The 24,293-nt window shown below is 44.0% G+C and overlaps 1 protein-coding gene across 1 annotated transcript in view; it reads left to right on the plus strand.

Annotated features, from left to right (window-relative positions):
• The window catches only part of adgra3 (adhesion G protein-coupled receptor A3), a 74,278-nt gene that overhangs the window by 14,794 nt on the left and 35,191 nt on the right, over window positions 1–24,293 (plus strand). The window contains exon 3 of the mRNA XM_080741890.1: window positions 14,848–14,919. Coding sequence (XP_080598016.1) covers window positions 14,848–14,919 — 72 coding nt within the window. The remainder of the gene's footprint in view (window positions 1–14,847; window positions 14,920–24,293) is intronic.

Consider the following 24,293-nt stretch of genomic DNA (forward strand, 5'->3'; position numbering starts at 1 on the left):
GATATGAGGCACACAAGAAGAGCTGATTATTAGCTCAGCGGCTCATCATATACTTGGAAATTATATGCGGGTGTGTTTTGTTATAATCACTCCGGGTCCTGATCCATGTGGTTGAATCTGTACCCTCGCGGAGTTTTACATTTACCGCGAATCCGCGAAACAACTTTGCAGACAGACAGCAGAACCTGCAGTCCAGACTGTTACCACTCATTACATCACGTCGTTGGGTCGCCTCTCCTCCAAATTAAGCGAGATGGGTGCAGTGCACTGTGTTTTGTTATTATTACTCAGTCCGGGTGGTTAAATCTGTACCCTCGCGGAGTTGCATTTACCGCGATAATGTTGCCGACAGACAGCAGCTGAAGAACCAGTCCAGACTGTTACAAAACATCACGTCGGTCGTCGGGTCAAGAAATTCTGTGGTTCTACATATTTTGGCTAAAAATGCTTCGGTTTACACGTGTGTGCTGTGCAGAAGACCCCCACCATGTGGCGCACGTCCCCAACGGGAGCAGAATTGGAGCGGAGAGCGCGTCGGCACCTAAATAACGCATAGAGAAACTATGCATGTCGACATAACTACCGTACGTACTGTCTCACCCAAAAACGTACACAAAATCAACCATACGTAACTATAAATGGCCCTTAACATGGGCATCGTTTTCAATACATTTAGTCTGTGAATGTTCATCTTTGCTGCTTTGGACATTTCACGCTTGAACAAGTGTGGCTATTTTGATACTTGAGAAGATTGTATATTTGTAATTGCACAGAGCTTTTCCTTTCATTTATGGGCCAGGTAATCTATACAGCATCAGAACACATTAGCCTCGTTAAAGATCCGTTGATTGATTGATTGATTATTTTATTAGACAAAAATGGAGAACAGTACAAGTATAGTCTATACAATTGAAATGTAGTACAGTACAAGTACAGTTGAACACCCTGCCTAAAAGGAACATCCCAAATAAAACGTTTTACAGTCTTTTTTACGTCTGTATTTAATTCATGGACATAATAAATAGCAAGCAACGAATACATTCGATAATATCGCTGTTATAAAAACACTATGTACAGGATATAGTCAACTTTCATCTGATTCAACTTTCCCTCTTCTGTTAAAAGCTGCAGGTGTGGTTGGTTGTGATTTAGAAATGGCAGACAGAAGTCGATACGTGGGAAGTAGCTAATTCTGGATCCAGGTTTTAGCACCGTGCATTCCTCACCAGACATCCAAAGTTATGTGTCCATGAAAGATCAGTGGCGTCAGTTCAGCAAAAGCTAGGGTATGGCAAAGATGGCAGTCTTCATGGAAAGGAGGCATTACATTTTTCTATTCACGGTTCTATTGTGAAAATAGCAGATCTACATGCTCACAACGCCTCGCGCTTGTGAGCATGTAGATCGGCTATTTTCACAATGTCTGAAAAAAAAAACCTAGGTTTCTACGGTTTCTTGGGCTGGATATGGCAGTCTGGAACAGTTGTTCAAGTGCAGCTAAATTTGGCATGTTAGTAAACATGCCACAATTAACAATAATGCATTGCACCTGTGCAGCTGACCTGCGGAACCTGGGAATATACAATTTTGTCAAGATGGGGAGAATACAAGTGTGGAGAATATAATTATAATACCTAGTTAAAGTGACCATTTTGTTAAATTTTGCATTTGTAGTTATTTTACTGTAATTTAACAACACAATAACCAGAGCAGGTAGACAAAGATACATTCATGGATTTATATTTAAAAGTAACTTTTATTTTCCCCCCTGGACCCAGGGTATGGCAGCTGCATACCCCTGCCATACCCAATTGACGCCGCTGTGAAAGATTGTCCATGTGCTGTGCTAGGACAGTTGATCTAGATCTCAAAGTCAGACAGCGAAGGCTGTATTTCCTGCTCCACCTACCAGTGCATTAGCAGGAACCATCTATCACACCGCAAGTGAAGTTTGGGCTTGTGGGGTTGGGGCCTCGTAAAATACACATTGGCCGTGTGCCAGTGGAAGGTCCAGGTCATAGAAAATGAGCATGCATGCCACCTAGCAATTAGCCTCAGTTAAGAGAATATCGGTCAACGGTGGAAGACCTTGGGAATAGTGCTAGGAAACATTAATTATAGCTAAATCCCTTCAGGGTTGTGTATTGTCTGGCTCGATAGCTGCTCTTAACATGCTGGATGATGGATGGATGGATGGGGCCTTCTTTGCTCCATAAAGCTCAAGGTTCAAATCATCTTGTCCTGCTTTATTTGCAGCTGGGGTTTAAGTCACCCTAACCTTATCAGTGGGCAGATATCAATTGACTTTGTTTTACTGGCACAAGAAAAACGTACAAAAGATTACTATAAGCGCAGATTACTATTACCTTGCTGGTACAAGGTAAACAAAGCTATATTTCTGAATAAGATGTTTAGTGGATGAATCATCCTTGGCAGGCGATTGTTGCTGAAGATTTAAAAGCTTGTGGATTTCCGCTTGGACGGGAAAGCTTTCACCGCTAGAACGTTGTTACGAGGGAATAGAGGGAGGGCGGAAGAGAGGAAAAATATCAGTGCTTTAGTTTACTTCATTCCAGTGGACGGTGAAGAAGGCATTTTATGGAGCGCTGGTGTGTGTATGTTCCGCTCTGGCAGCACCGCGTGCACTTTGGAAGGATCGTGTGAACCGCGCCGAGATGTCATTCTCTGCCACGGAGCGAAGCAACTTGGACTTTGGGGTTTGGAATCTCATCACCCGTGTCCCCCTCTCTCCCCCGTCTTCCTAGATTCCAAGGAAATAGCTCTGGGCCCGCCCCGTACGCAGGGGCCGTGGGTGATTTATTACACTGGAATGGCTTCACGCTGATAAAATAACCAGACCATTAATAGGCAAGCTTTTACCCAAAGCTGCAATAACTCGTGACTGCATCGATGCGGAATTCTAAGGGCATATTTTCCCTGTCATTTCTCCAGGTCTTGTTAAAAAGGCTAGAAGTCTGTGGGAGGTATATTAGGCCGTTTTGGTTATTGCTGGCCATCTGGTATCGGTTCAGCAACCACTGCCAAGTGGTTGAATACTGAGCACAAACATGCCTTAAATGTCTCATAACTTGGTGAGAGTGGATGTTTCGGCATCTACTTCTTCACAGGAGAAATTACAACTGTTTTTTTACAGCGTGGCTCCTAAGGGGCGGTCAATCTAGAAGTGTGTGTGTGTGCGTGTGCGTGTGCGGGTGCGGGTGTGGGTGTGTGTGCGGCTGTGCACGTGCTCTGTCCGTGGCTAATCTGTCAAACCACTGGACCAATCGGCGCCAAATTAGTTGTGCACAAGGAAGAAAATGCGATTCCCCACTGCCCCCACTAAGATCTTTCACATTTTACGAATTCAATAATCTCAGTCCCACCATATTTGGACAAGACAGTCCGAGATCCACGGGGAAGCCATGCCATTATTTAAGCCTGCCCTTTTCTTTACTATAAACAGTCAAATCCAGAGTGTTTAACTGTGTCCAAAAGTGTTAAAACTGGATTTTACCGTGTACCACCTCCATAAATATTCGGATAATTGGTTGGATAATAATAATAATAATAGTTACCTACTTCCTCCCAAGGGGGAAATTCAGTATTTTCAGCCCAAACCAGCTGATTCGCTGCCCACAAGGAGCATGTGAGTAATTAGGGATTAAGAGTCTTGCTCAGGGACACACAACGACATTGCTACCCTGGCCTGGAATGGATGTTATGACGTTAATATTTACTACTACTGTATATCCTACCTTTCTTATGCATTAGCTTAGCCTTGGCGTATACGCGAATACGCATGGATTTACTTCACATAATTCACTGGTGTGTTTAGTTCAGCCTGTGCCTGTCCTCAAGTTGACTCCCACATCATATTACAAGATATTCACCATCTTATAGATTGATTTGTGGATCTGTAGGAAAGCTCCCTCCTGTCTCTTGCATTGGCTCAGAGAGATGTTAGGGTTTTCAAAGCTCGGACCGAGCAGATAAACATGAGGCCGTGCACCGGATTCACAAGTGTAAAGAACAGGGCGTCACAAGGAGGGGGAAAAAGTGGGACTGAGTTACTAGGGTCCAAGGTGGAGGGGCCTTAATTATTTTATACTTTAGCTATTAAAAAAAGCAGATATACAAGCTCACAGTGTGGCACCGAGTGCCGCGCTGCAAGCTTGTAGATCTGCTATTTTTTTTAAAGTTGTGATAATGTGTGCAAATCTTTGAGTATATGTATTTTTTGAGCGAACATTTTGTAACTCAAATTTTGCTTCTGGCGGGTCCCTCCCTGGAACTAAATATTTTGAGATGGGGGTCCGTCGCCAAACACATATCATTTTTGGGGGTCCTTCACATGAAAAAGTTTGAGCAACACGGACATAGAAACATAGATTTTTCAAAAAACCTTCGAAGGATTTGAAATATTCAAAGAATTAACTTGCACAAACTTTCACGATTTTTCAAAAATAGCAGATCCACAAGCTCGCAGCGCGGCACCGCTTGCATATCTGCTATTTTTCAACAGTTAAAGCACAAAATAATTGAAGTGAATCCTTGTACCCAGGGCCCAGAATTTGGTGCGACGCCCCTGGTAAAGAAGGCTGCTTTGATCTTCCTTCGCAGAGGAAGCCTTCGAGGCGCTCTCTCTGCCAGCGGCTGGTCGTTGAGGCTGCGGGGCTCGCTTCAGCCCGTCTGTCCATAGGCTAGTTTACCTCCGAAAGCAGCTCCCATTGTGACGGCCCCAGACTCCCACAGCCCCACCCCGCTCCACCCACATCCAGTGAAGAGCGCTTGCTCGCTTGCTTTGTTATTGTAATGAGGCCAAGCCAAGGCCAGAGGTGTCGGCAGCGTGATTCTCTCTCTCTCTCACACACACACACACACACACACACACACACACACACACACACACACACACACACACACACACACACACACACACACACACACACACACACAATGCCAGCTCGGCTACATGCTGAAGCCTCTCCCCCCTTTCACTGTCTCCCTCTTCACACTCCCCGCCCGCGTCACACGTCTTGCTTTCTTGCTTTTCTTCTTTTTTTTTCGCAGTAAAGAAAGAGAGGGTTCTTTCTTTTACAGTAAAGAAAGAAGGTGATTCGGGGCTGTCTGAATATATGCTCCTAAGGTATCCAGGCTTTCCTTTCCACATTCACTTCAGTTCGTATCTTTTCACAGTTTTCTGAGTCAAACTCCAGTTGACAAAGGAAGAAAGTCTCCCTCAACTGCCTGTATGCAGTTGTGTCAAGTAACTAAATACATTTACTTGGGTACAATTTTGAGTTATTTGTACTTTACTTGAGTATTTCCAATTGTCAATACTTTTACTTCTACTCCACCACATCTCAGAATCCAAATGTTATACTTTTACTCCACTACATTTACTTGAGCTTTTTAGTCACTAGTTACTTTCTAGATTTTTATTATTATTACAAAACATACATTAACCTCTTCAACCCTATATACATTTCGGCCATTTGAAAATGGCGATCTACAAGCTCGCATTGCAACGCATTGTGAGCTTGCTATTTTCAAAATATTAGTATACATTTGAAAACTTGAAATCACTCATTCTGCATAATGAGTACTTTTGAGCACTTTAAGTACATTTTGGTACCAATACTTTTGTACTTTTACTTAAGTACATTTTGAATCCCATATTTGTACTTGTAACAGAGTATTTCTATATTGCAGTATTGATACTTTTACTTTAGTAAAACATTTGAGTACCTTTTCCACTGCCTGTATGCAGTTGTGAACACTGAGGCAACAGCAGCTGCTCTGAATGGCAGGAGGGGAATCAATTAACCCTCTCCGGCGCCCAGCGTGAAATTGCAGAGTAACTGTGGAGACCGCTGTTTTTGGTCGGGGCCAAAAGGTGTCACTGAATTAACATACGGGCCCACAGAAAACCCCCATTATCACATTCTCCTCACAGAGATGTATTTATGAACCACGGCTTGGACACGAGTTGAATGCGAATTCTTTACCAAATTCAGTGCTTTGGAGTAATGCTTCCAATGGCAAATGCAGCGAGTCTCTTAGTCTTGTGCCTGTGTGCCTGCTGAACTGATTAATAACTGCACATGCATACACCTCTGTACAAATATAAAGTCTGTGTCTGAAGTTGGAAATGTGCGATGGTTTTCTGCATCGTACGGTTCGCACCGTTGAGGGTGCAGCATTTCCAAAGATAGATAATAGAAATGTGATGTATATCTGTCTTTACTGTTGGAGCTATAAGGTGAAATTTGCAGCGGATAGATTGGGGGAGCGGGGGTTTACAAGTAGCAATCCATCGTGCCGTTCTGAGCCGTTGGATTTTCGATTTGCAGTGGAAGTTTCCCCCTCATGCCAGATCTGGAATTCAGTCTCATGCTGGAAGAAAGACTGAAAAAGATTGTATTCATTCCTTTGCACATAATGTTAATGTTGTTTTACCCCCAAGAGATCAATAAAAGTTTATCTTATCTCTTATGGCAAGGTCCATCCAGAACTTTGATCCCAAACAAGGATCGTTCCTCAATAATTGTCTCCACCAGCCGAAGGCTGAGGGGAGAGTATGTTTTCCCCTCCGTCCGTCCGTCCGTGCGTCCGTCCGTCCGTGTGTCCGTGTGTCCGTCCGTGTGTGTGTGTGTGTCCTCGCAGTTTGTGTGCAGCTAATCTCAGTCGCCGTTGGCCCGGTCGCTGCCAAAGTGAGCACACACATTCCCTGGATGCCAATCTAGAACCTCTGCCCTAAATTTTTCAAATGGCCCTCATGGTGGCGCTATAACAGGCCTATTCGTCCTGAGTTTGTGTACAGCTAATCTCCGGCGCCGTTGGCCCGTTCGCTGCCAAAATGAGCACACACACTCCCTGGATGCCAATTCAGAACCTCTGCCCCAAATTTTTCAAATGGCCCTCATGGTGGCGCTATAACAGGCCGATTCGTCCTCCCAGTTTGTGTACAGCTAATCTCCGGCGCCGTTGGCCCGGTCGCTGCCAAAATGAGCACACACACTCCCTGGATGCCAATTCAGAACCTCTGCCCCAAAGTTTTCAAATGGCCCTAATGGTGGCGCTATAACAGGCCGATTTGTGTGGCCTGGTGGAGACCTGTGCTCGGAAGAGCACTGCTTCTAGTTGTACTTCTGTCTGTTCTAGTTTTCTTGTGAACTTGTGAATCAGTCGCAGCCCATTTGTTGTCCCAATTCAAACACATCTAGACGTGTCATGTTCAGTCCAAAATATGCCCAGATGTGAACTTTATCCACTCACTTTAATGAGGATAGAGTTGAACCATATGCTAGAATGCATTTCATACCAACACGGCACAATGGTGGAGGTCTGGAAAAATACTGTTGGTTTTCTTTGGCAAGAATTCATTTGTTTTAAACTTTAAAATCTGTAGTTATTTATCAAGATTTCCTGATTTATCTCTGAACAATTAACCCTTTCTCTGTATAGTGCAACCCCCCTGACAAAAGTCAACTTGCACATATGATATCTCACAATCTGTTCATGTTATGGCCAAAACACATCCATGACTAATTCAGGGACCCCTTGGCTTTGCGCCTAGCGCCAAGCTTTTCGCACAGATAATGTGCTATTTAAATAGTGAAATTGGAGGCGGACACACCCCCAGCGCAATTGCATGCTGTATTTTCGACCATGCGCCACTGTGCACCATAGATCGTATAAATAGGGCCCTTAGTCTTGCTCTTGGAAAATTTCTCAAGACAAAAATATGCCGACAGTATGAAAAGGGCCATGTACTGTAAATATGCAGATCAACCTGGGAAAGCTTTAATTTTGTTATTGCGACCGTCAGGTCGCACAGTTACTTTGAAAACCTCCACTGGCTGGCTGTCAGTCAGTCAGTCAGTCCGTCAGTCAGTCACACCTTTGGCCCTACCTACTCTTATCTCCGGCACCGTTGCCCCTATCCATGCCACACTTTGCACACACACTCCTTGGCTGGCAAACCACAACCTCCGCCCCTGATTTCTTACATGCCCCTCTTCTTGCGCCACCATGAGGTTGCTTTTTACAGTGTGTATACATGCGAGCTGATGGTCGCTTATCTCCCGATTAGGGAGGAGTCTTACTGGTTTTAAAGATTATGTCACAAAATGTCACACTATAAACTATACAAGGAACAGCTTTAGAGATATTGACAGAATGAGCAGCCTCTCAAAATAGCTTCATTGGAATCTCCAAAGCACGAGGAGGTGGACAAACGTTCTTTACAGAGTGTGAAATTGAGCAATCTTGACATGTTCCTCCTACTAATAGTTGTTGACATGTTTATAACGTGTCAACAGGTCAATTGTTGACAATGTAACTTGGGTTCAACCACAGGCTTTTACTTTCCCACAATGTTATCTGCTAGTTGTTCCAACAACAGACAAATGATATGACTAGGGCTGTCACAATTATTACATAATCGTCTAATCGTGATTATTTGACATAATCGTGATTATTTTTCATAATCGTTTCCATGTTGAAAAACTTTTATATATTTTTAGGAAAGTCAAAAATAGTGGAAATAGCAGATCTACAAGCTCACAACGCGTCGCATCGAGAAAATTAATCGTCATGTAAAATGTCATAATTTTGACAGCCCTAGATATGACTATTCATTAATTTCTTAATTTACTTGTGCAAAGCTTTCATCGATTTTAGGTAATACAGACAGACTGATCAAGGTGCTGTTAAATAAGCCTTTCCCAAGGCTCACTCACTTCCATCAAAGGAATGGTCCATTGGTCACAATGGTGAATTAATCTGCTACATGTGATGTTTTGCCCTCTCTTTGAGCTCCAATACCACCATCATACTGTGGAACTCGAAAAACAAATGGGAGTGCTCCACTGGGCTAAGAACGATAGTGTTGAAGTAAAAAAGAAATCAGGTGTTGTTCTAGGATAGGGCAAGTAGTGTAAAAATGTTTTACCAACCTACAAGCTAATGGAAGTCTATGATAGTGGATGGCAACAACAACGGCACATAAAATAGATTTTTTTTAATTCAGAGAGTATTCATCACAGTATGCTATAGGCCTAATATACTTTGTTGGTAGTATACACCTTATGGCAGTGGTATGCTAACGTTTAATTTCCAGGATGCAGCTCCTCCAGGCTTTTTGCCGAGGTGTCTAGAAGACACTGAACTGCTAATTGCTTCCAGTGTGCTCACTCAGAGCAGCACACTGCTCCTTAAAGGCCGTTTATAGTTCTGTATGTTTGATTTTGTGTATGTTTTGGGTGAGAGAGGACGTGCAGTAGTTGTGTCGACATACTTAGTTCATCTACGGTTTGTGCGTGCCGACCCGCTCTCCACTCCAATTGTGCTCCCGTTGGAGCCGCGCGCCACATTTGTGCCTCGCAGCACAGAGCACACGGGAGCAATTAAAGCACAAGCAATTCTCAGTGCGCCCCGACCAGGATTTCTTCTAGCGCCACCATGAGGCCGATTCTTGCAAAACACATTTTTGGACACTGCTCCTACAATTTTTGCCCTAAAATCACGCAAATCGGTACACAGTATGTCTACACTCATCCCATCAACATGAATCTCTCCCATATAGCGCCACCTCCAGGCCGATTTTTAAAAACACATTTTTGGACACTGCTCCTACAGATTTTGCCCTAAAATCACGAAAATCACTACACAGTATGTCTACACTCATGTCATCAACATGGATCAGGAAGATTTTGGCAAAACACATTTTTGCCCTATTTGTGGAGATAAGTGACCTACGGTCGCTTATCTCCCGATTAGGGAGCCTTACTGGTAAATACTTTGTGTCAGTTAACTTTATATCACCAGCCAGTCTAAAAGGATATACGATTCGAAACGCAAGTGAAACGTTTTTTTGTCTGAATGAACCACACTCAGCTCGAGTAGCCCCCATCTCTCGAATCTGGTGATTAATCAATAAGAGAACGGCGCTCAAGCCACGGAGCTTTCCAATGTTGGTATCATAGAGGTATAAGAACGACATCTTTTCACTCTTTTTGCAGAGGAAAAGTTATTTTCCTCACTACTGCCCCTACGGTTGACAACGGTGGCCACCTTCTTGCTATGGACACATCCAGTACGTTCAGTTGGGAGTTGTACGTAATCGTCCGTGTACGGACCGTAATCACACAGGTAAGTACGGACAGGGAGAAAGAACGGACATCAGACGGACCAAACGGTAGAAATCTCTCTCCCCTGCGGCCCTTATGTATTACTATGCATGGTACTTTACAGGATGGGTCAAATGAGAAGTACTTTACCTTTGGGGATCACTAGAAATACCCTTTTTCTTTCTTTTTCTTTTTTGGAGGGGATTTATGTTTTTGAATTACTTTATTTATTGATTGATTGATTGACTGACTGACTGAACGAATCCTCTCTCTTGTGAGCAGGAAAACTCGTTTTCACATAGTCTCAGTGACAAACATCAGCAAAACACAATATAATGAACAGCATATTTAACACGACAGTCCCTCTTTAACAGTATAGGCTACCAGCCATTTTTCTCTCAACACCCCTGCGATGCTAGCTCACATGAAAAGCCATGGCTAGCGATAAAGCCCCCATCATCATCTGTGAGCTATCTGAAGCCCCACACTCCCAGTCCAGCCCCCCCAAATCCTCCATTTCGGATGACAGCTCCTTGACATCAAACAGCCCGAGTTACCCAGGGGGCCTTTGTTACGGGCTCAGGTGGCAACTCGCAAGCCTCCCCTGAACCCCGCTCTGTAATGAGTGACTGTGCAGTGCCAGCGCAGGTGAACGCTGCAGGTATTCTGTGACCGCAAAGCCTTTGAAGCTTCCGAGGAGGAGGTTCTGCCTGGCACTGTGTGTGTGTGTGTGTGTGTGTGTGTGTGTGTGTGTGTGTGTGTGTGTGTGTGTGTGTGTGTGTGTGTGTGTGTGTGTGTGTGTGTGTGTGTGTGTGTGTGTGTGTGTGTGTGTGTGTGTGTGTGTGTGTGTGTGTGTGTGTGTGTGTGTGTGTGCGCGCGCGCGCACTAGAGCAGGGACGTGCAGAGAATGTTAGAGAGGCAGGGGCTGAAATGTCTAAAAGGGCCTTTTGGTGAAAATATTGAAAATAGCGCTGCGTCGCGTTGTGAGCTTGGAGGTCGGCTATTTTCAGTACTTATACCACACTAAACTAAACATAAAAAAGGCAATACTGGAGATGTGGCGTAACGGCATGGATTTCTACACAGTGAGGGAAATTCTTTCAACATAAGATGCTGCATTCAAGTTCAGGAGAGTTTGGACAAGGCAATTCTCTTGAATGCTGCCTTCAGGTATGGCATGGAAAGAGGGCGTTTGCATTTCTTTCACCATAGTAAGAGAACTGCATCCATGGTCTGGCCTCTGGAGAGGGCACTTTTTTACAGGCGGATAAAAGGGCAGGGGCTCAAGCCCCCTTTGATGTCTATTGTGTGCACGTGCCTGCTAGAGACAGACTGAGAGAAAGAAGAAGAAGCCCTCCTCTGGTCCCGGGGGGGCCAGGTTGTCGGCAGTGGCTGTGTGGTGATGATTGATTGCGTTGGGGGGGAGAGGTGGACTTGTGCTCTTCTAACAGGTGTCTGCTTGGGGGGTCCTGATGGGAGGAGAAGTGTGTTTTTCTGCTGTGCACAACAATTAACCATAGCATGGGAGTGGGTCAGTGGAGCTGCCGGTGCCCCGGGTCACCGTTTCCCAAACAGTGGCTCCTGGACCCATGGGCGTCACAAGGGGTAGGAAAGTGGGACTGAGTTACCAGGGCCCAAGGTGGAGGGGCCCTAGTAACTTTAGCTATTGAAAAATAGCAGATATACAAGCTCACAGCGGAGCTTGTAGATCTGCTATTTTTTGAAAAGTCGTGAAAATGTGTGCAAATCTTTGAATATGTATTTTTTAAGCGGACATTTGTAACTCAAATTTTGCTTCCGGGGGGGGGGGGGGGGGGGTCCCTGGAACTAAATATTTTGAGATGGGGGTCCGTGGCCAAATTCATATCGTTTTGGGGGTCCTTCACATGAAAAAGTTTGAGCATCACTGAAATGGAAACATGGGTTTCTTGCACACTTTTTCACAATTTTTCAAAAATAGCAGATCTACAAGCTTGCAGCGCGGCACTCGGTGCCGCGCTGTGAGCTTGTATATCTGCTATCGTTGTGAGCTTGTATATCTGCTATTTTTCAATAGTTAACATTCATGGGGGGCCCCGCAGTGAATCCTTGTACCCAGGGCCCAGAATTTGGTGTGACGCCCCTGCCTGGACCCATGGGTGGGTTGCGGATAGGGATGGGACCATATGAAGGTTTCATGTCACGATTATTGGGACGAAATCGATTTACGATATTACTGCGATAATCAAAATATCCCCAACATCCATTATCCTGTGGCAGAACATTAGCCAAAAAATAGCAGATCTACAAGCTCACAACGCGTCGTGTTGAGACATGTTGTGAGCTTATAGATCGCCTATTTTTTGGCAAAGAGATTTGGTGGAGACTGAGAAAAAGACTGTATCAAGTACAAGCTCTCGATAATTTTACCAATTATAAAGGGTTTAAATGGTACCGGATATGCAGCTCTGCAAATAAAAGATGAATTGATCCCAGCGGATGACCGAAGATAATTTCACGATAAATGTAAATCTCCACGATACGATTATTGTGAGTGTTTTTTATCACGATAAATGATAATATCGATTATCGTCCCATCCCTATTTGTGGATCTGTTTTTGTGGGTTGTGAGTGACTATCACTTTTATTTTTTGTTTCCTAAATGTTGTCATGAATTATTTCTGGAAAGAAGCCCCCCTTCGGGGGACGGGGGTTTGTGTCCTCCCTATGCGAAAGCCCCCTCAGCAGTGGTAAGCAAGTAAATTACCGTAGAATTCATTATCTGACCTAAATGTACTCTGCAACGTTTTGTTTTGTTTGGTAGGTGTCGGCTCAGGCTGCCATTCTGCCAGTTTTTTTTAGATCACCTTTTAAAACACCTTTCTGTTTGCTGCTGCCTTTCACGGTTGTTGTCTCCCCCCTTTCTATGGGATAATAATAAGTAGGTCTACTCTACTGTATATGCCACCCAACTTTAACTTAACAATATAATCGTCACTGTCAGGCAGAAAGCTTGTCCAAGTTTCAAATGTGTACGTAAAGTAAAGCTCTGCTTCCTCATCCAAGACTGTCACACAAAGGTAAATAGCCGATCTACAAGCACACAACGCCTGAGGCGTTGTGTGCTTATAGTTTGGCTATTTTCACTATTTTAAATCGTTTTTAAAATAACAGAAAATGGGAAGGTTTTGGACATACAAGGTTTCCATCCGACAACGACATAATGTAGTATGGAGTAGCATGTTGATATAGACCTAAATATTATTATCCTACAATTTAGCGAGACTAACTTGGATTCATGCGTGAAAATCGAAAAAGAGAAAGGGGGGAAATAATAACTGTGAAAGGCAGCAGCGAACAGAATGGTGTTTTTAAACGATCTCAAAGAAATGTCTGTTACAGAACAATACTCTGTCTATACTATAGACAGAGTATTGTGTAGACTCTATAGCAATGATTACAGATCATTATATAGCCTATTATATACAGCAAACTGTATATAATAAAACTGTAGTGTAATAGTATATAAAAATAACTAAAAGCTCCATACACATGCAATTCTCTTTCTGAAGATGATTGGAGTTCTGTCCTAGATTGAGTTAATAAATCCTCTATTTGTGCCAGACATGGGCTGGACATATAGTCTCCCATAGCCACACTTTTTGGACTTGTCCAAGACTATTATTATTGGTCTTACCATTTGATCCCTCTCCTCTAACAACAGTGTTTGGGGTTGTTCCAAAAGACTTCTCTTTATCCAAACAACAGGCTGACGTAGTAGCTTTTGCTTCCTTCATTGCCAGACGCCGGAGTCTGTTGAAATGGAATTGCCCCCCTCATATGGATTAGGGATCTTATGTGATTTTTCCACCTAGAAATAATGGAATAGACTCTTAGAAGCTCAACTGATCCATTTCTATCTTATTCTTATATAGATTAATGAATTCCTTAACCTTAAAGGAGGGGTCTAGGTTTGGCCGATCTTCTGTTGGACTGTAGAAAACGTATTCGTCGGGATTTATTTATTTATTTTACATTTTATATATATATATATATATATATATATATATATATATATATATATATATATATATATATATATATATTGTATCGTATATCTGGTTGGATTTATCATTATTATTTCATTTGTCTTGTCACGACCGTCAGGTCACAGTTACTATGAAAACCTGCAGCTCATGTCTGTCTGTCCGTCACGCTAGTAGCGCCCCAGCTGTGGACAATCAGCGTGTGTTGTGTATTAAGTACCATGCATATAGTAGTACATAAGGACAGCAGGAATTCACAAGAAACGGACGGTGAGAGAGATTTGGTCCGTTTGGTCCGTTTCATGTAGGTCTTTCTCCCAGTCCGTAATTGTCCCTATGATTTAGGTAGGGATTTTCTTTTTTCTTTTCTTTTTTTTTTAATATATATTTTTGGGGTATTTTTCTGCCTTTATTGATAGGTGTACAGTACGCTGACAGGAAACGGGGAGAGAGATGGGGGGGGGGGGGGGTGACACACAGCAAAGGTCGTCAGGATGGGGACTCGAACCTGCAACGCTGCAAGGCTGGTCTGGATTACCAGCCTAGGTGCCTGGACCACTACCCTGTGGCCCAGGCCATTGTGAGGGAATTTGAAACGTAATGTGATCCTATTTATGAAAAAAGGGGGGAATGAGTAACTGGCAGTGTAGCTCGTCCATGGCCTAAACGCGTTTGTTTGTTTTTCACAGGGACCTGCGGAGCAACGTGATCAGCCACATCGAACCAGGAGCATTCCTTGGCCTGCCAGCCCTCAAGAAACTGTGAGTATCACCACCAGCTCATGTTAGCGCCGCCTCCTCTCTGTGCATGTCTGGGTTGAATAAACGCTACATGCATTCCTCCCTTAAGACGTTTTTACGATTGCAACTAAAAACACTTCTCATTTGCCAGGCATTTTACTATGCTTTCTGTTTATGTTCCACGAGGGTTAATAAAATGTGTTGAAAGACACAAAGTGTAACAACTGGCCTGTTGACCAGTGTTTTTGTTAGATTAGTAAAGTGTTAATTGTGTTTTCATGTTTGCTTGTGTGTGGTAATTGGACAACATTACAAGTGTGCTATTGTTTTTTTCCTTTTTATTCTTTCCCCCCGTAATCGTGGGAACCATCGTTTTTGGACATATATTTGCAACCACAAATTCCCAGAGAGGCTGTGTCTGAGTTTTAATGAGGCATGTGCGTAAGCAGTGTGTGTTTGTGCGTTTTTATGCGAAGCAGCCCTTCGATAGCCTGGGTACCATGCTGCTACGCTACGTTCAGTGGATTGGTTTCTCAGTCTGGAAAGGCTCCATTTGACTAATTCTGAACTACTGATGTGTCGTTCATGAGTGATTCGTTCATAAGATTCGTTCATAAGAATCAGATCATTAGCAAGACTCGTGAACGTTTCAAATCCTGAAATGTGTCGTTCACACTCTTGTTCACACCCCCGCCCCCTCCCCCTAATAGCCCCGGGACACAGGACGGGAGGGCGGGCTGTACTCGCGACTTAATAAAAACACTCCCGTGATGGTGTTTTTCACGGGACGATCGTGCAATGAATGGTGAACGTGAACGAATCTTTTGAACGGATCATTACTGTGAACGTGAACGAAATGATTCGTCCACTGAAATGAACGGGATTGCCCATCACTATTCTGAACGTCACCTGTTATGTGGGCGACATCAGTGCTGAGTGGATGTTGTTCCAACGAATCAGAGTAGGGTTAGGCTAGCTACATCATCAGCCAGCCAATACGCACTGGTGTATTTGTCACCCCGCACCACAGACCAATCAGAAGCCGTGACTGGTTTCCACTCGTTTTCTATGTCCCGCCTCCCTTGGAGATAGGGGCCTGGCCAGACTGAGAAGCTAAGTGACAAAACCAATCCACTGAACGTAGCATGTCACCCAGGGTAGCCCTTAGTTGTTTTGTGTAAAGAAGTACAATTCTTGTCCGGAGGACTTTGAGGGGGTTTCAGGGGTTTCAGGGGCTCCCCAGCAAAATCAGCTATCGAACAATCAGTTTAGCCAATTTAAGCCATAAACCACTGAATGTCTGTCTGACATGCATGCTGAAAGAGTGCCCAAATTTGGAGATGGCTGACATCCCTGATACGTCTTAAATCCTGCTATGACATCACTGATACCGCCGCCATGGTAACAGCTGCATGCCGAAACAGTGCCCAAATATAGAGATGCCTGACATCACTAATGAGTGCCCAAATTTGGAGATGATACTGATACGTCTTAAATCCTACTATCCTACGAGCCGATACTTTCACCTCAGTACACACACACCAAGGACTAGTACAGTATGTACATTGAAGATAGACAATCTACAGCAGTGTTTCTCAAATGGGGTTTATTTTAGTATTATGGTCAATGATTAGGGCTGTCACGATATGACATTTTACATGACGATTAATTGTCACTCAAATAATTGGCGATTAACGATTTAATTGTGTTTTTGTCGTTGATAATTACATTTCTGTTTGGCTTTTAGGCTTTGAAGTTGTACATGGTAGATATGACACATAACCTAAATATACAAAGAAATTACTGACATATTTGACAACTTACTACTTAAAAAATAACTTTGATAGTGGAAATAGCCGATCTACAAGCTCACAACGCGACGCGTTGTGAGCTTGTAGATCTGCTGTTTCCACTATTTTTTACTCTTTTTTAAATATATGAACGTTTTTCAACATGGAAACGATTATGACGATTATGAAAAATAATCACGATTATGTCAAATAATCACAATTTGACGATTATGTAATAATCGTGACAGCCCTATCAATGATAAAACAATCACAGACTTTGTGTGAACCTGCTCTTCTGTAAATTGCTAAACCAAACTACATCAATACCTTGACTAGTACAACTGTTATTGAATAGAAAGCGATGTTTATTTGCCATTATTATGCTGTTTTATTTCAAACATATTGGCATGGGAACTGGACTTTTGATGTACATTTTTCTAAGATTTCTGCTGTAGTCAAGGGAAGGGGGTACTTGGCTTCAGAAATCAGTATAAGGGGGTACTGCAATCAAAAAGGTTTGAGAACCACTAATCTACAGTACAGGCTCACAATGCAGTTCAATGTGACGTGTTCGTTGGGATTTTTTTTTCTTTCTTTCTTTAACATTTAGAATATTTCTTATATTAACCCTTTCAGTGCCCAGAATCACCTAGAGGGCGCCCAATGGCCATAGAATCCACCATAGACATACGCTGTATATGCACAAGCCGTGCGCAGCCATGACGCGCATGAACACTTTCCTTTGTGCATGAACAGGAACAGGATGAAGTTAGCTTGAAGTTAGCTATTGGCTACCAAGCATTTTAGAAGCCCTATTTCCGGCGATTTAGCCGTGATTAAACCTTGCACACCTCATGGATATGCATGGAACAGAGAAAATGAGCTCTAAAGATCCTGGATTGCATTGGAGTGGATGGCAAATATCGGCGGCGCGACGCTCTCGCGGGCCGTGTAAACAGATGACGGCCGGCGGCCCGGCTCGAAAATTAAAAAAAAAAAATAGTTCGGGATTGGCACCCTGAACGTTAATAAGGTCCAAACTATCCCAAACTAGTTTGGGATAGGCACAATAAGAGTTAAAAAAAAATCTTGGCACAAAATATTTTCAGATGGGGGTCTGCGGCCAAACACATTCATTTTGCGGTCCTTGACATGAAAAAATCACACACAGTGTGAAGTGAGCGGTGCCTTTGAGCAGTGTTAAACTATATGAATTCTTCTGTTGTCCATTAATGTCAAGGCTGCTCAACAGCGCCACTTGGCTCACCCAGCGGTATTGCAGCTGTTGCTACTCATACGAGGCGTATGATGAGTATACTGCAAACAACATACATACAAGGACATAGGGACATACACACTCGGTCAAGCACGGGAGCGCTTGCACCGCTCAAAACTCTTTTGTGGGGGTCACTGGCACAAGATATTCTCACATGGGGGTCTACAACCAAATACATATTTATTTGAGGGTCCTTGACATGGAAAAGGTCTGCGAAGTACTTTTGTAGTGTATCCTGTGTCTATAAGGGAGCGTGGTCAAGCAGCATTAGCCCACCCCTACTTCTTTGCTCTCTCTCTCTCTCTCTCTCTCTCTCTTTCTCTCTCTCTCTCTCTCTCTCTCTCCGGGCCCAACTGGGCTCCTGCCAGGGACCACTCCAGACAGCATGAGGCCCTATCCACTTTCACACACGAAAGGAAAGGGGGCTGGGGATGAATACGTCTGTGTGTGTGTGTGTGTGTGTGTGTGTGGGTGGGGGAGTGGGGTGGGTTAGAGTGTGTGTGTGTGGTGGAGTTGTGTGTGTGTGTGTGTGTGTGTGTGTGTGTGTGTGTGTGTGTGTGTGTGTGTGTGTGTGTGTGTGTGGTGTGTGTGTGTGTGTGTGTGTGTGTGTGTGTGTGTGTGTGTGTGTGTGTGTGTGTGTGTGTGTGTGAGAGATTTGGAATGATCCGATATGAGCCAGTTAACTGCCAACATAAACTTGAGTTTGGCTGCTGGTGTGGAGACAGGAAGAAGGCCTCAGCGTCTTGGCTCAGACACCCCTTCCCCTCCATATTCATGCCCATTTCTCCATGGATTCATACCAATCTATACGTCCTCTGTTATTTCAAAATAAGTCTCCCACACACACACACACACACACACACACACACACACACACACACTTGCGGAGACCTTGGGATTTCGTAGCATGCACGGTTCGATCCGGGGCTTCGTGCTAAAAGTGACCACCGGTGTTATTTATTTCTGCAAAGCAATTCGGTCCCGTTGTCTAAACGGGTTAAAGGAGTTGCGTGATTAATTTCCAGTCACGCTCTGTTGTCCGTTAAGCCGTCGAGGTATTTTCCACGAGTAGAAAATGAGAAAAGAAGTAGGGAGGAGGAGAGGATAAGCGAGGGAGCAGATGAGGTAAAGCTTGCCGTGAACGCTGATATTAACCACTTGAAACCTTGCATCCAGGCTGGGGTGTACATTAGGTGAAAATGTGGCATGTTTTGGTGTAGAGGGGGGAAAAGGGGCAGCTTTAGCATTGAGCCCAGGGGTACCCTGGCAGGGTTCCCACGATCACGAAATTCCTGGAAATATTTTGAAATTAGAAAAAGATTTTTCCAGTACTAGAAAAGTTTTGGATTCGATCAAGGTTCCTGGAAGGTCCTGGAAAAAAAATAGCTGTGCATTATTTTTGGTTATTGATTTTTTTTTAACGCATTTACGCATGCCACCATGAATCGACTTTGAGGGTTCCCTGTCACGATTTTCGTGACACCTTCGTGATACCTTTTGGCGTGTGCACGATCCGCATGCACGCCACGGTCCGTTCGCAGCGTGCACGCTTTATTTTTGCTACACTGCCTATCTTTGGACATTGCACATAGGAGTAAGCGACTTGTCATTGCGCTGAATTATTGTTATATAGTCCTGGAAATTGGGTTAAATATTCTGGAAAAGGTTTGGAAATTCATTGGTAAAAATGTGTGGGAACCCTGTCTGGTCAACTAAGTATCCAGGATTTAATTGGCAGTGTAGTTCAGACTCTTAATGTTCTCTCTCTCTCGCTTGGATGTAGTCCTTCTCTTTCCATCTTCTCTCTCTGGCAAATGTTTTAATTTCTCCTTTCATTTGCCTCTACCCCTGTCTACTTCAGAGGAGCCTGATTAGATTTGTGTTTCGTCTTGAGACGTGCCACACGGAGGGCCTCCGAGGGAATACTTTAACCACATGTACCCTAGCGTCCCTACGGTGGACCTGTCATAATAAACTGACATTCTATTTGGTGAAACAACCCATTTTCACCAAATAAACAACCCGTCGCAGCGTGACTCATTCAAAGGTGTTTAGTGTAGAGTGAAGAAATAAGAGGGACCAGGGCCGGACTTACCATTGGGCTAGGGTGGGCACGAGCCCAGGGGCCTCAGGGGAGGGGGGCCTCAAAAAAAAAAAAAAAGAAAAAATTTTTGGACCCCAAAAAATGTAGTAGGCATGATCGCAATCGCGAAATTCCATGTTTAACCCCCATACCAACAAACATGGCAGTTTGTTTACATTTCAAGAAAACATAATGGCTGCTAGCTCATGAATTCCTGAACGGATTTCCATTCGGATTTTTTTGTTTGAAAGCTGTGAACAGTGTGGACACACGTGGTGCATGATCTAGGCTAGCTCTGGTCCGTCGCTTTCACCTCCCGCATTGCTCCCGGTGAAGCTCTGACAGACCCGTCGGGAAATAGTAGGGCAGGAGAGAGGGGTCTACCAGCACCCCAATGACATGTTTTCGAAACCTGTTTTTTTTGGACCGGTATGATGTCTAGTTATGATTTCTGCTTGTTGCCGTCGCCAACTAATACCCCATGGGGTTCATTTTTAACCTTTTCTCACAACTATTCCCGATCTGAACCATACAATGGTCATAACAGAAAATGCCATAACTCTTGATGTAAACAACCTACAGGGACAAATGAACACACTTTTCTATATGATTTTGACCCAGGGAATTCATTAAAGTGGTTATTTTTAACATTTAAGCACATCTTGACCCTATTTCAGGACAGAAACGGTGAAAAATAACCCAAAAATGTTCAAAACACGTCTATACTTCTCTTTGTACAGATAAATTAAGGTGTATTCTTTTGATACCACATGTTTTTTAGGACCCTTATGATGTCTAGTTATGATTTCTGCTTGTTGCCGTGGTCAACTAATGTCCCATGGGGTTCATTTTTAACCTTTTCTCACATATCCCCAATTAGTGTGGGGATTTAGGGGAGCAAATGCTAATTTCGTGCAATTTTGACTTAAAGCGCGAAATTTTGCACAGATGTAGCCCAGGGCTTGCTCTAATGATTTAGCTAGGGCGCCCGAGTCTGCGACCTTCGGGGTCTCCACAGCGGTCAAATCAAGTTGGGCTTCCATTGACTTTCTATACAGGAGGAAAATACCCAGAAAAAGATTTTTTTTCTGGGTATTTAAGGAGGATCTGAGGGGTCTAACTAGGGGTTTGTCATGATGCTGAATCCATTGCAGGCATTTGTTTTGCACAAAAAACATTCAGTGGGCTAGAAATGGCCTTAGAAAACAATACACGTATGGGTGAGTATTCATGTTAGTCGGAGGCCTTAGGGTTTTTTTTTCTCGTGCTAATCAGTCTAAAAGTTCAAGATTTTGCACAGATGTAGCTCAGGGCATGCTCTAATGATTTAACTAGGGCGCCCGAGTCTGCGACATTCGGGGTTGCCACAGCGGCCAAATCAAGTTGGGCTCCCATCGACTTTAGTGATGAAAAGTGATGAGTCATCACTTTTCAGAGTTGTGTGGGTGCTGTGGCGACCCCGAAGGTCGCAGACTCGGGCGCCCTAGCTAAATCATTAGAACATGCCCTGAGCTACATCTGTGCAAAATTTTGAACTTTTAGACTGATTAGCACAAGAAAAAAAACCCCTAAGGCCTCCGACTAACATGAATACTCACCCATACGTGTATTGTTTTCTGAGGCCATTTCTAGCCCACAGAATGTTTTTTGTGCAAAACAAATGCCTGCAATGGATTCAGCATCATGACAAACCCCTAGTTAGACCCCTCAGATCCTCCTTAAATACCCAGAAAAAAAATCTTTTTCTGGGTATTTTCCTCCTGTATAGAAAGTCAATGGAAGCCCAACTTGATTTTACCGCTGTGGAGACCCCGAAGGTCGCAGACTCGGGCGCCCTAGCTAAATCATTAGAGCAAGCCCTGGGCTACATCTGTGCAAAATTTCGCGCTTTAAGTCAAAATTGCACGAAATTAGCATTTGCTCCCCTAAATCCCCACACTAATTGGGGATATGTGAGAAAAGGTTAAAAATGAACCCCATGGGACATTAGTTGACCACGGCAACAAGCAGAAATCATAACTAGACATCATAAGGGTCCTAAAAAACATGTGGTATCAAAAGAATACACCTTAATTTATCTGTACAAAGAGAAGTATAGACGTGTTTTGAACATTTTTGAGCGGTGGTAGCCGCTCCTGTGATTCGCTTTCAAGATGTTACTGGCCGTGTATGTCTGTCGCCTGCCGTGTATGTCTGTCGCCGGCCATACCTCTCCTGACCACACACACAGACCACACACACACACACACACGTTAAAGGAGGGGCGCTATTGAGCAGGGCAGGCAGACAACACACTCTCTCTCTCTCTCTCCCTCTCTCTCTCTCTCTCTCACACACACACACACACACACACACACACACACAGCGCAACGGTGGGGGCTTGAGTGTGGGGAACACGCACCACTGAGGCAGACGACACACTCTCTCTCTCTCTCTCTCTCTCTCTCTCACGCGTTGGTCAGGGACCGCGTTGGTCAGAGACGTGCAGAGAATGTTAAGAGAGGCAGGGGCTGACATTTCTAAAAGGGCCCTTTGGTGGACAATTCTCTCTTAAAAAGGCAGGGGCTCAAGCCCCGTTTGATGTCTGTGTGCACGTGCCTGACGACTGGCGTTGGTAAAAGCAAGAGCAGTATCATCGCATCGTCTATGCGAAGCGTGGAACAACCACGATGTGAAACGAGCAATTATAATCACACCAATGGATTATGTTTTCGTTTGAACCAAATTAGGTAGTCTACAGAGGGACGGAGGGAGTTTTACCGTGAACGTGGCTGCGTGCAGGCAGACTCGTGAGAGAAGAAATCCATGCTTTACACAGTGTTTTCGGTGGAGAAGTCTCGTAAACAGTCTGCCTTCCCGTCCCTACCAAATGAGTCGCCCGTTTCAGCTTGACTCGTTATCATTCTGAATCAATTAAAGTTACATTGTGTGAAACGTGAGCACGTTTAACTCAAGAGGCAAAGCACTGTCTGCTAGGCGGAGGACGGTCAGTGTAGGGAAAGTTCAGTAGCTGGAGGTTTATTCTTCGCTGTATGTCGGTGTCGCTAAACAAGCACCCTTTTAATTAATCTACAAGCCCACAACCTATTGGATCAGTGACGCATTGTGGACTTGTAGATCAGCCCACTTTTGCAGCGGCGAATGGAGACTTCTGCCTCGCGAGACCAGCCACATTTTAACGTTACACGCGAGAAGTGCTGCAGATTTGTTGTTTTAATTAAATATAAATTAATTCGAAGCTCTAGGGGTTGGTGGGTAAACCACCGCTCAGTTCACACGGGTGTGATTTTTGGGTTATTTTTCACCGTTTCTGTCCTGAAATAGGGTCAAGATGTGCTTAAATGTTAAAGATAACCACTTTAATGAATTCCCTGGGTCAAAATCATATAGAAAAGTGTGTTCATTTGTCCCTGTAGGTTGTTTACATCAAGAGTTATGGCATTTTCTGTTATGACCATTGTATGGTTCAGATCGGGAATAGTTGTGAGAAAAGGTTAAAAATGAACCCCATGGGGTATTAGTTGGCGACGGCAACAAGCAGAAATCATAACTAGACATCATAACGGTCCAAAAAAAACAGGTTTCGAAAACATGTCATTGGGGTGCTGGTAGACCCCTCTCTCCTGCCCTACTAAAACGCATGGACTCGAGATTGTCGGCCCCGCCGAGCGCTCAATACTAGTGAAAATAAACAAAACCGTTTCACTACTCACCAAACCAAAGGTCGTTTTGCGCTGTTGAAAGTCTATTCTCCGCGGTGGTGAACCCCTCAGCACCCCACCTACTCTGTAAAATACATTATTTTTGTCATGAAATAAAGTGCATCCAACTCGACCGCCGCTTATTTCCGGGTTGTGAACCATTGTATCTGTGGTGGCCGCTAGGTGGCTCGAGGTGGGTGCGTTTTTTTTCTTGACAAAAATAATGTATTTTACAGAGTAGGTGGGGTGCTGAGGGGTTCACCACCACGGAGAATAGACTTTCAACAACGCAAAACTACCTTTGGTTTTGTTTATTTTCACTAGTATTGAGCGCTCGGCGGGGTCGACAATCTCGAGTCCATGCGTTTCCCGACGGGTCTGTCAGAGCTTCACCGGGAGCAATGCGGGAGGTAAAAGCGATGGACCAGAGCTAGATCTAGGCATGGGCGTGCATGATCCGTGCACTATGAATTACATGGAAGTCTATGGAGAGGGAGGCGTTGTGGAACTTGGAAGCCATTTTGAAAAGAACCTGAATGAGTAAA

The sequence above is a fragment of the Nannobrachium achirus genome (assembly GCF_963921795.1).
Source record: "Nannobrachium achirus genome assembly, chromosome: 14".
Lineage (NCBI taxonomy): Eukaryota > Metazoa > Chordata > Actinopteri > Myctophiformes > Myctophidae > Nannobrachium > Nannobrachium achirus.